The sequence below is a fragment of the Xenopus laevis genome, chromosome 3L (assembly GCF_017654675.1).
Source record: "Xenopus laevis strain J_2021 chromosome 3L, Xenopus_laevis_v10.1, whole genome shotgun sequence".
Lineage (NCBI taxonomy): Eukaryota > Metazoa > Chordata > Amphibia > Anura > Pipidae > Xenopus > Xenopus laevis.
In genome coordinates, this window is record NC_054375.1 from 150,512,940 (window position 1) to 150,529,984 (window position 17,045).

The 17,045-nt window shown below is 40.2% G+C and overlaps 1 protein-coding gene across 2 annotated transcripts; it reads left to right on the forward strand.

The window, feature by feature from the left end:
* Window positions 1–1,921: 1,921 nt before the first annotated feature.
* On the forward strand, window positions 1,922–14,543 carry LOC108711716. 2 transcript variants are annotated; one of them, XM_018253703.2, is made up of 10 exons: window positions 1,922–2,069; window positions 3,836–4,003; window positions 5,978–6,113; window positions 6,566–6,708; window positions 8,254–8,427; window positions 8,567–8,678; window positions 8,990–9,149; window positions 11,948–12,045; window positions 12,385–12,553; window positions 12,842–14,543. In XM_018253703.2, exons 2-10 carry the CDS (start codon window positions 3,854–3,856, stop codon window positions 13,815–13,817), a joined length of 2,118 nt encoding a protein of 705 aa, XP_018109192.1. In that variant the 5' UTR covers window positions 1,922–2,069; window positions 3,836–3,853; the 3' UTR covers window positions 13,818–14,543. The 2 variants fall into 2 exon arrangements, with proteins under 2 accessions (XP_018109192.1, XP_018109193.1); XM_018253704.2 differs by having other exon boundaries at window positions 6,569–6,708.
* The last annotated feature ends 2,502 nt before the right edge of the window (window positions 14,544–17,045 follow it).

The following is a 17,045-nucleotide window of genomic DNA, read 5'->3' on the forward strand; positions in this document are numbered from 1 at the left end:
ACTTGTCTCTCATTTCCGCACTGACATTACTGGGTTTCGACTCTGTACCAGAAAATGACCTTGTGCTTTGTGCAAGTTAAAGGGGAGGTTCACATTTTACGTTATGTTATAGAATGGCCTGTTCCAAGCAACTTTTCAATTCGTCTTCATTATTTATTTTTATAGTTTTTTTAATTACTTGTCTTTTACTTCTGACTCTTTTCAGCTTCCAAATGAGGGGGTCACTGACCCCATCTAAAAACAAATGCTCTGTAAGGCTACAAATGTATTGTTATTGCTGCTTTGTATTACTCATCTTTCTATTCAGTCCCTCTCCTATTCATATTCCAGTCTCTTATTCAAATCAGTGCATGGTTACTAGCGTTACTTGGACCCTAGCCACCAGACTGCCAAAATTGCAAACTGGAGAGCTGCTGAATAAAAAGCTAAATAACCAACGCAATATCACTCTCTACATCATACTAAAGGAATTCCCTGCTGTTATGTGAAACAAATACAGAAGGTATAGGATCAGGGTCGGACTGGGACCCCCTTGTGGGCCTCGACAGCCCAAATTAGAACCTTCAATCCATCCTGACCTCCCCTCCTACCCGGCATGAACAATTAGAGCCCTTACTCACGGGTGTTTGAAGCTGCACTCCCCTGCGTTCCAGTTTCATGCGTTCAACCGCAGGGGAGCGCAGGAGTAGAGGCGCTGAATCCTTTTCAATTTGGCTGTACTCACACAGACACAAGTGCTGAACGCAGGTAAAATGCAACATGCTGCGTCCCAACCTGCGTTCGGCACTGACAGGCGTCTGTGTGAGTTCAGCCAAATTGAAAAGGATTCAGCGCGTCTACTCCTGCGTTCCCCTGCGGCTGAACGCATGAAACCGAAACGCAGGGGAACGCAGGTAAAAATGCTCGTCTGTAAGAGCCCTTACAGAGCATTTGTTTTTTAGATGGGGTCAGTGAAAGAGTCAGAAGAGAAAGGGAAATAATTCAAAAACTATCAAAAATAAATGATGAAGACCAACAGAAAAGTTGCTTAGAATTTTCCATTCTATAACATACTAAAAGTTAACTTAAAGGTGAACCACCCCTTTAATTGTCCATAGGTATATTTAAAAATATATTCATAAATTGGTAATAAATACTCATTCATATATATATAGATATATATAGATATACATATATAGATATACATATATAGATATAGATAGATAGATAGATAGATAGATAGATAGATAGATAGATAGATAGATAGACAGATATACAAAATAATCTGCAAGATTTAAAGCAGATTATGCAGTTGCCCTAAATGAGTGGCAAAAAAACTCCCAGAAATAACGCTGAAACTAACTGCTATGCTTGCGTAATTAATGCCACGTATCTTGATAAACATGCGTGCGCCGTTAATTTTGTCGCAGGAATATTTGCAGCAATAATGGGCAATGGGTTGTAGACAAATTTTACAAAATTTATTAAACAGACCCCATAGACTCGCTGGAACCATCCTTAGGGCTCTTACTCATGAGCGTTTTTACCTGCGCTCCCCTGTGTTCCGTTTTTTGGCGTTCAGCTGCAGGGGAGTGCAGGAATAGACGCATTTCGTTTTTTCAAATGGGGCTGTACTCTCACAGGCGCATGTAGGCGCCGAACGCAGGAAAAATGCAGCATGTTGCGTCTCAACCTGCGTTCGGCGCCTACATGCGCCTGTGTGAGTATAGCCCCATTTGAAAAAATGAAATGCGTCTATTCCTGCGCTCCCCTGCGGCTGAACGCCGAAAAACAGAACGCAGGGGAGCGCAGGTAAAAACGCTCATGAGTAAGAGCCCTAAGAAAGTAGGCAAAGGAATCATCTTGTCGTGTTTTTGGTAGGGAAAGGGTTACTATGTCTCACCTGAGGCTAGGAAAGCAATTAATTAGTTTATATAGATTCCCAAAGGAAAAAGAGTTGCTTTCATTTAATTAAGGGCTTGGGATGTGAGGCTGGCTGCTTTTGGTGTCAGTGGTTTAGTGCATTTATATTAATAATAGACTGTTTGGAAGTGATTTCCATTGCTGCTGAATTAACAGAAAAGTAATTGGTAAGACACCAACAATTATCAGTTATGGAAACTATTATCCCATATATGTGGTACCTGGGGGTTTTCTAGATAAGGGGCCTTTCAGGAATTTGGAGTACTATGTTTAAACATTTAAATTCCAACTGGCACTACTGTTTTCAGAGCTTTCTGTATAATTGGTTCCAAAACTATATTTTTATTATGAGTTATTTTGCCAAGTTACACAGGTACTTTGCACCATGTACTGGTAGATCAGATGGGCGCGAGACATTTTTAATGCAAGTTACACAAATCATATGTTCTGGGGTAGGGCTTTTGTTATTTAGAAAGTAGAAGTGCAAAAAGGAACAGATACTGTGAAAAATACAATGGCTTTAGTTTTTATGCAGGAAGATAAATGGGATAAAATGCCTTTTGTGGCTTTCTACAGGAATTCTGAATTGTTGTATAAAATAACCTTTTAATGTATTGGTTGGTGCTGGATTAAAAAAAAAAGAAAACAAGTTTACATTATGATGTTACAAGTCCTTTAATGTTTTGTAACTGTTTAAATTTAATCGCTACTGATGCATTGCTGTATTAATCCCGTGCTTTTTTGTTCTTTCAATGCTGGCGCTGACTCTTGAAACAATGTAGTAAAATGCAGCTAATTAACAGAGCCATGAAGACCTGGGTCTCAGCTGGAGGAGAGCTGTTTTCTGCTACATTGTTTTAATGTTATATTCTGCAGGGCAGACATGGCGAGACAAATATAATTGCTTTATATTGCAATTAGTTTTACAAATAACTTTAAAACTGTTTGCACTTAAAGGGCATGTAAAGGCAAAAAAATAAAATCCAATTTTTACTTTCTTTAATGAAAATCTCCAATATACATAATTAAAAAATGTGTACAGTTTTTATAAGCAACCTGACTGTATGCAGTGAAATTCTCCCTTCATTTACTGCTGTGGATAGGACACATTAGATTACATGACCACACAGGAGCCAGTGCAGTCTGCATATTCTGGTTAATAATCAGTCTTGCTGTATCGGCTTCTGGCAGATATTTGACTTGTGCTGCTTTGATAATTTATGATGACCCTTAAGCAGCCCAGACCACACTGAGCATCTGCAGAGTCTTGGTCTTGCAAAGATGTTTTAACAAAGTTAAAAAGATGGTGACCCCCCTGTGGCCAACTTTGAAAGCATAAATAATTTTTGATTAGGCTTTAGGTGCAGTAAGTTTGTTTACAGCACTTCTAGCCTTATTCTATTTTAACTTTACTTCCCCTTTAATGCATTCAGAAATCAGGACTACACTGCCCCAGTGTGCTAAATGTAATAAGGTATTGTAGCTGGGAGTCTTAACTATAGGTCAGATCCTAATTTATGTCCCTATAATGAAGTGGCCCTTATGAATGTAATAATAGAAAATAGCCAATTTAAGCATCACAGTGAGATTCATGACTGAGTTGGATCCCCTGATAAAATGGTTAAGAAATACTTTGACAAAGCATGGGGGGATTCAGTTTGTACAGTATTTTTAAATCTTTTTTTGAATGGGACCCACATCAGGAATTTACCCTTGGGACCCCGATAGCTGTTTTAGAAAACGCAATATGCAAAATTTACTGTATTAAAAGCATCATGGGGTGGATCGGATGCTTTTATTCAAATAAGGCACTTTGGGTCGAGATTGTTTTGGTCACACAGTCCATGATAAAACTGGAATGGATCATGACGGCCTTGCTATAGTGCTACAACGGAAATTAAATGGTAATATTTGTTCATTTTTGTCCATCTAGGGGTGGTAAAAAAAAGTCATGCACCGATCTTCTGGGTATAATGACCGACATGTTCGGGAACTTGTGGCTGAGAATTCCGAATATAAGAAGTTCCATGAGCAGATAAAAAGGGAAGTGAAAAATATTCTGTCCCGGCATGAAGGATTACAGATACGGGGAGGTTTTGAGGTAACGTTGGTCATTTCAAGTAATAAAATAATATTCATGGAAAGTATTGTCCGTGCGTAATGATTCTTTTTGATCATGCTGGGTACCTAAACCAGGAGTTAACCATTATTGAGGGAAAACACTGAAAAATAAACTGTCCCTCTTTTTATCTTTGTTTTTGCCGAAGCTGCTCCATACTATACCGTTCATGCAGGTTGGCAATGAAAGGCATCAGCCTGTGTGGAGCTACATCAGGGGTGTCCAAAAGATAGATCGGGATCTACCAGTAGACCTTTAGTTGGTGATCAGTAGATCTCAAGACACTGTCAAAAAACTGCTTGTCTAAATCACCCTCCTGTTTTATTATTTTCAGATATTTATTTTAAGGTTACATAAGAAAGTTTTGTAAATACAGTAATATAAATTCTCTTATAAATCCATATAATTAAGTCATATTTTCCATGCAACTTTGATATTATGGATGTAGATCATAATGGGACAACGTCACTAAAAGTAGACCTTGCATTGGTAAAGTATGAGCACTCCTGAGCTACATGGAGGGGATATCAAAGTGTAAACGTGAAAATATGCATTTTAGTGGTAATATCTATTTAGTGTAGCTCCGCACAGGCTGACACCATGCCTTTCAATGGAGCTATAGAAAGGAGTGCATGTGAGTGGTTCTGCTTTCCTCCGCTTGCATGCAAATTGCAGGCAGAGGAAAGTGAAAGCATCTGCTTGGCCTTGATTGGAGATATAATAATGTATAATATAGTTTAATGCTTTACCAGTAGGCTCTTCCAGCAGACACGAGGGCATACATTACAATTAGAAGAATGGAGGTTCCAACTTAATATTCGGAAATGGATTTTTACAGTGAGGGTGGTTTAATTTGTGGAATGCCCCTGAATTGGTTGTACTGACTGATAACATTCGATAGCTTCAAGATGGGGTTGGATAGCTTTTTAGAGAAAATACAGGGTTATGGAAGATAGCTTATAGTACGAGTTGACCCAGGGACTGGTCCAATTGTCATCTTGGTGCCAGGAAGGAATTTCCCCCCCTCTGAGGCAAATTGGAGAGGTTTCAGATGGGTTTTTTTGTCTTCCTCTGGATCAACTAGCAGGCAGGTTATATATAGATTTACAGTTAAACTTGAGGTCTGTTTTTTTTTTCCAACCTAACTTACTATGTTACCATGTAAATACTGCTTTCAGGTGATATCACATTTACAAAAAACTTTAAAAACAAATATGCTTAATTTTTTTCCTCTTGATGCAAATTGGAGAGGCTTCAAATGGGTTTTTTGCCTTCCTCTGGATCAACTAGCAGTTAGGCAGGTTATATATAGACTTAAAAGGTTGAATGGGATGGATATATGCCCTTTTTATCCTAACTTACTATAATAGGGCCTAACAACCCCTGATAACAACCCCCAATGCATTTTTGAACCTGGAGTCCTGCTTCTACATTCTTCAGTCCATGCAAGTGGAGTTGTCTATTGTAAGGAGCTACTGTTCTTCTGTTCCAAATATGGTTCCTGTTTGAAGGCCTTTATCCTCAGTCATTGGGTAACACTTTGGACATCACAAAGCACTCCAATGACATATTAGGTGGCATTGTAATTGTGAGACTTTTGCTTGAATACATTTTGTTTGCTCTATGAAAATGGAACACTTTCTAATGAGGCTCCTAGAGTGGAACCATAGCTGAAGAGTCTCGTATGGCCCCCTGGCCAATCTGCTAGTCCTCACTGGGTAAGAAGGTGGCATGGGACGAAGAATTAAATAAATGTTATTTTTAATGGGGAATGGAGCATAGTGGTGCCGGGTATTCCAAAAACCTTCACAGTATGGGATGTAATTTCAAGCCACCTGCAAGCCAGAAAGCTCCAAATGCTGGCCATTCCCACAAGTGAATCTTCCACTTTTTTAATTGCCTAGTTAATAAGACCGACATTTAACTGTGTTGTGTTATTGGATTGTTATTCCTCAGGATTCCCTAGGGGCTAGCAAGCGCACTGGGATTGGTCGTGGAAAGTCTTCCCGTGTTGTGGATAGCGGAGTCACCAGCACACTTAAGAAGCAATGGAGCAGCCTGAAACAGCTTGTGGAATCTCTGGAGGTTCAAGGTGAGAGACAAGAAAGAAAGATGATTGCTGCTGATTAGTACTATATAGTTGAGAGCCAATTTTTACTAGGCATAGCAGTGTCATCATATGGTCTTTTCCAAGGACTATTCTTCCGCATAACATAGAAAAAAGAGTGGGAGGGAAACCTAAAACAGTTGTTTTATAAATGTGGGTCAGGTAGTTCAGTATTGATCATATAGCTTACCATAAATGGTCCGCTCATGTCTAGGAGGCTAATTGTTTCCTATTCTCTCTGCCTAACTGAAATTCAGTCTGGGCCACCCCCATCTGCAGATCTTCAGGCTGGGCCCCCATCAACTTCTAGTAATACGGGACCCTAAATTTGAGAACCAACAGTCATAAGAGTGGTTAAAATGTTGTTGTTAGGTGTTGCCAGAGGCACTGGTAAGCCAAGTTTGACTAACTGGGATGTTTCTACTGGGTCTCCTCAGCAGCGCAGGCGGATGCCTGTCATGTGATTAGCGTGACGGACCATGAAAAAGAGCTGACAAAGCTCAGAAAGGAAATGGGAGAACTTCAGGAAGAGCTAATGAAGAGCCGAGAGCTAATTGGCCAACAGCAGCAGCTGTTACAGGTATGGAGAGAGTGGTATATGGGAGTCCTGCAGACAGAATTTCTGTATAAAAGTCTAGTGAATGGGGGGGGGGAATATAGAGCCACATCTAAACAAATGCAAGTGTAGATGTTAACTGTTCATTGTGAAGGTCATATACATTAAATGGAACCTCTTTTTTGAAAGCCTTTATAAACGCCAGGCAAACTTGCACATGAGCAGTAACCCACATCAACCAATCAGTAACTAGCTTTTTTCCCGGACAGTTGCAGCTTATAAAATGAAAGCAAATATCTGGTTGGTTGCCATGGATTTTTGCTCGGTTGCAAATTTGCCCAACATTTATAAGTAAGGCCTGCTTTGTCAAAGTACACGGGAAGAGGTCTGTCACCACTTCCTATGGAAAAGCATGGGATGTTGACTATAGCAGTTACAGTGCAAAGAAGGTGAGCGTGTCCTATTGATTTCATATAGCATAGGGTGATTCTCAACAGGCTGCAGCTCATGTGTACAATGCCTACCGTTCCAAGTATAAAGAGAGTACCCAGAGAGCACAAAACGTCTTATGGTATCATCATGTTGTTTATTTCAGAAATGTCCAGAAATAGACTTTTTTCGGCCCAATATCACCAATATGACTAAGGCTATTAGGCTGAAACATGTACTGCTGGACATTTCTGAAATAAATCGCATGATGATACTGTAAGATGTGCTGTGCTCTTTTCTTTATACCTGGTATGGCAGTTAAGACAGACCTTGTTCTTAAAGGGGAACTATTGCGAAAATGAAAATGTAATATACACTTCATCATACTGAAAAGCTTTCTAAATACGGTCAATTAAAAACTGTACCGTTTCTGAAATAATCAAATTTATCTTCCCTACTCCTCTCTCTGCATCTGTTTCTCTTAATTCTCTCTTCATGCAGCAGTTGGGTGTCAGTTATTCACTGACAGTTAGATTCAATACATCTTATAGGCCGGGGCTCCTTTCCTAGCAGATGTATTGGAGTTCACTCAAATAACTGATTCCAGTAAAAACATAATCTAACAAAATAACTGTCTTTTGCACAAATTCTGCATGTAGAGAGACATGATGTCTGGTGATTTTAATAGTGTGAGCTCTTAATATATCTTCTAAGCCCCCCTATAAGATATATTGGATCTAATTGTCAATGAATATCTGACACCCAACTTCTGCATGAAGAGAGAATGAAGAGAAACAGGTGCTGAGAGAGGAATAGGGAAGATACATTTGATTTCAGAAACAGTACAGTTTTTAATTGACTGTATTTAGAACGTTTTTCAGTATGATTAAGCGTATATTACATTTTCATTTTCGAAATAGTTCCCCTTTAAATACAGGAGAAAGCATTTCTTGAATGGTCACAATTCCTACTGCTGTGACCCATGGGTCATGGCATAAATATATACTATTCTAGTTATTAAAATGTTCATAGGGCTAGATAACTTTCAGCCATTCAAAGAATTCGTAGAACACACGAGATACAGAAGAAAAGCAGTGAAGTATTAAAGTTCACTGTTCTCACTTATTTTGGAACCGATAGGAGCAGATGTTGCCCCTGCCTGGGGAGATGGAAGGCTCCCCTCTATGGGATGCCTATTTCTTGGAGGAGCAGCTGAGCTTACAGCAGGACAGGGTGGCATTCGAGGAGCAGAAACGCGCATTTCAAGATGAAAGAGATAAATTCACAGAGGCTGCAATCCGACTTGGGAGGGAGGTAATGACTAGGGGCATCCGTGTTACTGCCTGCTCCTATGTAATGCATATGTTGGGCACAGTGTATACTTGTACAATAAAGATACATGTCACTTTCCATGTAGCAAATCCGTAACTGACCACTAATCTTTGTTGTGCAGCGCCTCCAGTTTAAAGCAGATCAAGCGCTTTTTATGAAGCAGCAGTTCCTGAGTATGACCCCTGGTATAGGAACTCCTCCCTGGAAAAAGACTCCTCCTTGGTCTGCACTCAGTGAGTCTGTTTATGGTTTCCTTGTCAGCCTTTTAACTCATTTAGGGATGTACCAAAACACTATTTAGTTTGGCCAAATAACCAAATGAATCAGAGGCTTAATTTGCTCATGAAAATTTGAGAATTAAAAAAAAAAAAATTTCAAAAAACTGCTGCAATCAACTGTCCAAAGCTTTACATTCCCATGACTTTTGGAGTAACAACAGGAGGCAATTAAGCATTTCAGAAATGCCTTAAATGACCCATTGAACATCCATGCATGTATCTAATATTTTATTTACAGCATTTCTTTAAAATCCCCCTATTTTCAGCTAATGACACTCCTCGTGGCTCATCTCAGAAGCCCAGACTCAACTTGGCTCCTCATATGCATAGTCCAAGCAACTGGCAAAGCAAAAGGATTGTTCCTGATCCAATGACACCAAGTACAGCAGAATTGTACAGAGTCCTGAGATTAGCACCTCCCAACAGGTATGTCCAACTATTATAATCATTAATTAGTTCATACATACTGCTATGCACTAGTGATCCTAGAGTTCTCAGTAATCTGCATTTCTGTGGCTACTTTCTATCATCCTTTCTATTAGTTATGAATGGTGCAGCTCCTCTGGGGAGGGATCCCAGTAATATCTGTGTATTTATACAACTCCTTTCTATTACAGTTATACACAGTGCAGCTCCTCTGGGGAGGGATCCAGTAATATCTGTGTATTTATACAACTCCTTTCTATTACAGTTATACACAGTGCAGCTCCTCTGGGGAGGGATCCAGTAATATCTGTGTATTTATACAACTCCTTTCTATTACAGTTATACACAGTGCAGCTCCTCTGGGGAGGGATCCAGTAATATCTGTGTATTTATACAACTCCTTTCTATTACAGTTATACACAGTGCAGCTCCTCTGGGGAGGGATCCAGTAATATCTGTGTATTTATACAGCTCCTTTCTATTACAGTTATACACAGTGCAGCTCCTCTGGGGAGGGATCCAGTAATATCTGTGTATTTATACAGCTCCTTTCTATTAGTTATACACAGTGCAGCTCCTCTGGGGAGGGATCCAGTAATATCTGTGTATTTATACAGCTCCTTTCTATTACAGTTATACACAGTGCAGCTCCTCTGGGGAGGGATCCAGTAATATCTGTGTATTTATACAACTCCTTTCTATTACAGTTATACACAGTGCAGCTCCTCTGGGGAGGGATCCAGTAATATCTGTGTATTTATACAACTCCTTTCTATTACAGTTATACACAGTGCAGCTCCTCTGGGGAGGGATCCAGTAATATCTGTGTATTTATACATCTCCTTTCTATTAGTTATACACAGTGCAGCTCCTCTGGGGAGGGATCCAGTAATATCTGTGTATTTATACAACTCCTTTCTATTAGTTATACACAGTGCAGCTCCTCTGGGGAGGGATCCAGTAATATCTGTGTATTTATACGGCTCCTTTCTATTACAGTTATACACAGTGCAGCTCCTCTGGGGAGGGATCCAGTAATATCTGTGTATTTATACAACTCCTTTCTATTACAGTTATACACAGTGCAGCTCCTCTGGGGAGGGATCCAGTAATATCTGTGTATTTATACAACTCCTTTCTATTACAGTTATACACAGTGCAGCTCCTCTGGGGAGGGATCCAGTAATATCTGTGTATTTATACGGCTCCTTTCTATTACAGTTATACACAGTGCAGCTCCTCTGGGGAGGGATCCAGTAATATCTGTGTATTTATACAACTCCTTTCTATTACAGTTATACACAGTGCAGCTCCTCTGGGGAGGGATCCAGTAATATCTGTGTATTTATACAGCTCCTTTCTATTAGTTATACACAGTGCAGCTCCTCTGGGGAGGGATCCAGTAATATCTGTGTATTTATACAGCTCCTTTCTATTACAGTTATACACAGTGCAGCTCCTCTGGGGAGGGATCCAGTAATATCTGTGTATTTATACATCTCCTTTCTATTAGTTATACACAGTGCAGCTCCTCTGGGGAGGGATCCAGTAATATCTGTGTATTTATACAACTCCTTTCTATTAGTTATACACAGTGCAGCTCCTCTGGGGAGGGATCCAGTAATATCTGTGTATTTATACAACTCCTTTCTATTAGTTATACACAGTGCAGCTCCTCAGGGGAGGGATCCAGTAATATCTGTGTATTTATACAACTCCTTTCTATTACAGTTATACACAGTGCAGCTCCTCTGGGGAGGGATCCAGTAATATCTGTGTATTTATACAACTCCTTTCTATTACAGTTATACACAGTGCAGCACCTCTGGGGAGGGATCCAGTAATATCTGTGTATTTATACAGTTCCTTTCTATTAGTTATACACAGTGCAGCTCCTCTGGGGAGGGATCCAGTAATATCTGTGTATTTATACAACTCCTTTCTATTACAGTTATACACAGTGCAGCTCCTCTGGGGAGGGATCCAGTAATATCTGTGTATTTATACAACTCCTTTCTATTACAGTTATACACAGTGCAGCTCCTCTGGGGAGGGATCCAGTAATATCTGTATATTTATACAACTCCTTTCTATTACAGTTATACACAGTGCAGCTCCTCTGGGGAGGGATCCAGTAATATCTGTGTATTTATACAACTCCTTTCTATTACAGTTATACACAGTGCAGCTCCTCTGGGGAGGGATCCAGTAATATCTGTGTATTTATACAACTCCTTTCTATTACAGTTATACACAGTGCAGCTCCTCTGGGGAGGGATCCCATTATTATCTGTGTATTTATACAACTCCTTTCTATTACAGTTATACACAGTGCAGCTCCTCTGGGGAGGGATCCAGTAATATCTGTGTATTTATACAACTTCTTTCTATTACAGTTATACACAGTGCAGCTCCCCTGGGGAGGGATCCAGTAATATCTGTGTATTTATACAACTTCTTTCTATTACAGTTATACACAGTGCAGCTCCTCTGGGGAGGAAACCAAGCAATATCTGTTTATTTATAAGGCTGCTTTCTGTTAGTTATATACAATGCAGCCCCTCTGGGGCAGTAATATCTGAACATTTATAATGCTTTTCTTTTAGTTATACATGGTGCAGCTCCTTTCTAATAACTAAAGAGTGCAATCAGATTATATAATTTTCTCCTGTCTTAATCCCCCCCCCCCCCCAAGGCCTCCATAATTTGCAAATTCTAGAAGGTATAACTCATGCATTATATATCAATATGCGCTTTATGTGCGTTTTTTTTTTTTTTTTTACCTATAATTACGTCAGGTCTGCACTCGCCTCTCAAAGCAAGAAATGCCAAAAAGAGGACTCTGATTCAGAAGAGAGCAAGAGGTGGAATGATAGCTGCTCCCCCTGTAGTGAATGTAAGTGCAAATGATTCATCTACCTGAATGAGAACTACAGCCCCTATTAATAACACCCATCTACTACTCCTGCAGGAGCAACAGTAGGATACCTCCTATGAATACAGTGGATTCTTTAGGCATTGATGTCTGCCATTCTTATAGCTAAAATACCTATTCTTTATACATAACACTTTCTATAAATGTGCCGCCATTCTTGATTTGTAGATTTGTTTTTGAAATACCTTTTAAAATTACAATACTGATTCATAAAATTAATTTATACAACAATTACACCCTATACCCCTAATCATCCATAATAACTTCTCATGCAACTGCCTCTTCCATTCCTCTTTCTAGCGCCTGATCCAGAAGTTTCTATTCACAACGCCTTGCCCGTCAAACTGAGTATGACCCCATACCTGCACCCTAGACCCACCCCGCACTCACTGCCCCATAACCGATGTGGCCCAAAGACTCCTTGTACTGCAGAACTGTACAGAAAGCTGAGGCTGAGCTCAAATGACAGGTATGTCGTACTCTGATTGGGAAGATGTGTACTTCTAGGGATCAGAGCCAACAATGTAAAGCATATACAAGCAAAATTTCATTTTAGTTTGTCAATTTTAACTTCTGGAACCCCATTTTATTTAGTTGTGTACCTTTAGAGGATATGTATGTCTAAACTGGACCCAAAAGCCCCTTATATAATGTGTTGCATAGAACAATGACAGAACTTTATTTCTCAGTTGACCTTTAGCTGTAGAAAGTGCAAGTGAATGACTGTAACCTTGACTGTAACCTTTACCCATTACAGTGCAATGTCTGGGCAGATGAAACGGGACAGAAAAAAGTGGACGCCTAACCTGCTGAACTCTTGCAAGCAATATAGAAAGTATGAGGAAAGCAGCTTAGCATGTTGGCCAGAGAATACTAGTAAGATTGAGGGCACCCCACCATGTTCTCGAGGGAGACCCAGAGCCAGTTATGAGACAGATTCCTCACATTCAGGAGAGAGCAGAAATTCTTTTTTGGGAAACAGAGCGTCTCCAGTCAGTGAGAAGAACCCATGCCCTAGAAACTCCTCTGATAGTTTTGAGAGAGACTCTCTTTATAAAGTATCTTGTCTTTACGATTCTGAGACTCCACTATCTGAACGTTGTAACCAAGAACCTACGAGGGATTCCTTTTGCAGTAGTGATGGTGTTGGAGATACTCATCCATGTTTACCAGACAAAGACTGGTTTTGTGAAGAAGTCAAGCGTCTGCCTACATCCAAAAGGCTTTCTGAGGTCTTTCATATGCGGGACAACAGTCAGAACCCATGCAGAGAATCAGTGGGTCGTGCTGATGATTTACTCCTTTCCCAAAAGTTCGAGGACACTTGCACAGAAAAACACAACAAGAGCTGGTCAAAATCAGTCCATGGTGTTAAAGACAGGAACCAGTCAAGGAGGTCTCATCATGGAGACCACTGCATGAATCTTTCTAGAGAAGGTAGTCTTCACATTGACAGTTGCAGGAGGCAGTCACACGAAGGAATTAACTTATATGGCAGCTTGCGAAACCGATCAAGTGTGAACCTTTACCCGGGTGAGGACCGCAGAAGCCATTCCCTGCATAGGTCATCCTCAAAGCGTAGAGACTCCTTGTACACCTCTCGCCCAAAATGTTCTCCTCTGCACCACCTCCGCTCTTGTCCCTCAGAAGGGGGCGGTGAGGGTTGGAACTCTTCTACAGCTTCTCACATCTGTGCCGATCTACTAAACCAATTCCTTGACTGCTGCTCATGAGCACAGCTACTTGAAAATATGTTGGTGTTGGGTTCCCGAAAATGTTTTTTTAAGTGCTTTGTCCAATGTTTTATGAACTTAAATTGTGTCTAGACCCTTAAAGATGTTTTCCTGTGTTTCAGGTCAATAAATAGATAATTGTTCACTTGCTCGTTAAAACTTACTCTACACCAAACCCCATCAGAATTGTCATTGAATGGTTGAATGTAATGCACTTTTGGGTTTAAGAAATTGCTGCACTGTTGTCTTTCATTTTCTGGCACTTATCGGACTTGCATTTTACTTATTGGTATCCTGGATTTGTTCTGACATCACTTTAAATGTTTGAATTTTAATTTTGAATGTTTGGTGTCTCCTAATGCACTTTAGGGGAACACTCATGCAGTGGAGCTCTGCTGGAGCTTGGGGCTCGGTCTATTCCTTCACAAAGATGGTGCCCTAGTTCTCACAGTCCGAGGAATAAGCTTGAAACTTAAACAATGGATTTGGGTCCTGATTTCTCACAAAACTTTTGATTTCAGCTACAAAATTGAGCAGAAATTGATAGTTTGTGATGTCATTTTTTTTTTAAAGCGCTAACACAGGCTGGTATACTTCCCCCATTTGCCTCAACAGTGGGCAAGAAGGTCTACGTTTAGGATTGTTTTTATTTTTAATAAGATTAAATATGATTAAACTATTTTATGTAATTTTCAAATATGAATATTAAACAGATAATGTGTCTAACTTCGATTCAGTTATGTTTTTAGGTTGCCGAGGTAAAGAAACTTATGCTCCAAGTGACTCTTCTTCAGAGCAAACACATTTCTTTTCCTTATGAGGTTTTCTCTTTCCCTGTATTGACAATTATTTTTTTTTTTACCTGGTACATTAAAAGAGGTGCAGTTTTAACATACATGAAAGCAGACTGAATTTAAAGACTGCCCTTTACCACCCTATTATAGATTTAGAAGACAAATTATCTGTGTGGCTTTTTTTAAGATGAAAAAGGGTTGCCCACAGGGCCAGAATTAGGGGTATGCAGAAAAGGCCAGTGCATATGGGGGGGGGGGGGCGCGTAATTCCAAAATTTTGACTGCATTGTTCACTAATGCTGACAGTCCAACCCGGCTAAGTTCTAAGAGAGTGCAACCTGCAGCTAAGCAACTTTGGGGGACTGGGATGGTGAATGGGGGGGTGGGCAAAGTCATGTGGTGCATCCTTGGGTCCCATTACCCTTGGTTTGGCTCTGGTAGCCTAAGGATGGAAGATGATATTAGTTGGGAAAAGTTGTAATGAGATTTTAAATTTCCAAACATATGGCAACACCCTCTCATAGGTATGAACATTCAGGGCTGACATTGGGAATCTTGCCTTTTCTCTTATGCTCCACCCTAATGGTTAGTGGTAAAATGGTAAAATTTTTTGTCCTTCCAAAATGTGCCAAATGGATGGTCAAATGCCAAAAATGCTTTCTTTTTCTGATCCATAATCCAACTATGACACCGCCTGGGGTATTGATGTTCTTTTCTACAGATGGAAACTATTGCAAGTTTGAGTCTTTTCTTTCTTCTCTCTCAATTCATAAATGTGCAATAACTTGGTAGCAAAGCCCCCCCCATGACTGAGCATCAACTATGACCTAATTGGAGACTCGTATGACTGCCACACATAACAGAGCAAGCAAAGCTTATTAGCAGCTACTTTTTGCTTGACATGATGCCTGCAGGTGTGCACTGGGTTTATTACAAACACAGCAGTGGGTAGAGTATAAGTCTTAGAAGGTTGTGGATTTGGTTCTAACATGAGTAGGCTTCCACGTCTGTTGGATTGTCAAGAAAACTACAAATCTAGTCCAGGTGTTAAAAGGTATAATTGTGCATGGGCCATGAAATATCAGCCATTAGTTGCTTTCATTTTTTCCAATTCATAATCCAGCTACGACACCTTCTTAGTCAATGAACTCCAAAAGGTGCTTGTAATGGGCGATCTGCTACAGTTGCAGGGTTTTCCATGGAAAAAAGTTTATTCACCCTCAACTTTAACCTGAACTGGATTCTATTTCCTTGTGGCATATTCCATGGCTGTGGTGTAGAAAACCATTACAAGAAGTTTGTTCCAACCTTTCTCATGCTCCTCTACCAGGCAAACTAACCCTCTTCTTATTGTTCTTGAACTTATTTGCAAGGGTTGCTAAAAAGCAGCCCATTCAGTATGGGGGTCACCCTACCTTGTTAGGGTTCCCTTGACCCCTATTCATCCTGGAAGTGAAGTTCCACGCATCCATCTTCCATGTCCTCTGTATTTCTGCGCATGCGCAGTTTGCGACAGAGGACGCGGAAGATGGATGCATGGAAGAATATGCACCGAGGGGTAAGTATGGGGCATTTTTCCAGGGAGTAGTTAGCCTGGAGGGAGGGGGTCTACGTGGGGGGGTATGGGGTTTTTTTGCCCACAGGTTGAATTCTCCTTTGTCATTCCATTCCACAGGACAAAGAGGAGGCTTGAGGGACATTTCCACTCACCTTTACGCCTGGTTGCTGCTGTTGTAAAATAAGCACACTGCTCTTCTTATGTGCCACAAAAACTAGGCTGACTCCAGAAAACTTATTTTTGTAAAGTAAACGTTCTGACCAATCCAATATGGGCAAATGTCTCCAAACTACAACACTTTGCTAAATTAGCATTCTTTGTAAAATTCTGCAACTTGCCTCAAAGCTTGCACTTTACAGCAGCTTCTCTACCAATTACCATTGGCTGCTAAGCATTCATCCTAAATATGGATACCAAGGCCCACCTGAGCAGCTTCATGACCAATAAGCATAGCCAATCGGCTTTAGAGACCCTAAAATGAGAATAGTGCATACTAATTGTTATGACTGTTACTTCAGCTACTGCGTTTTAGCCCAGAAAACAAAGCTGACCCTGGAAAACTGAACATTTAATTTTTAAATGAGATGTAGAAAAGCCAGATTAGGTAAATAAGTCTTTCTACCCCAAACTGCAAAGCTTTTTCTAAAATTATTGATTTTTTTTAAAGTCTGCATTTAGCAGCACCGCATCTACTACATAAACATCCTCAATATAAAGGCCAAGGATGTTGAGAATAGTTTGACACTGATACACCTGCCAGAATGCGTAATGGTAAATAAGCCTACAAGTATGTTAGGAGTAAGCTGCTGGGGAAATTGCTTTTGCTGCCTTTCTCAAGGGGAAATCCGCCATACAAGTAACGTATTATTATGTATG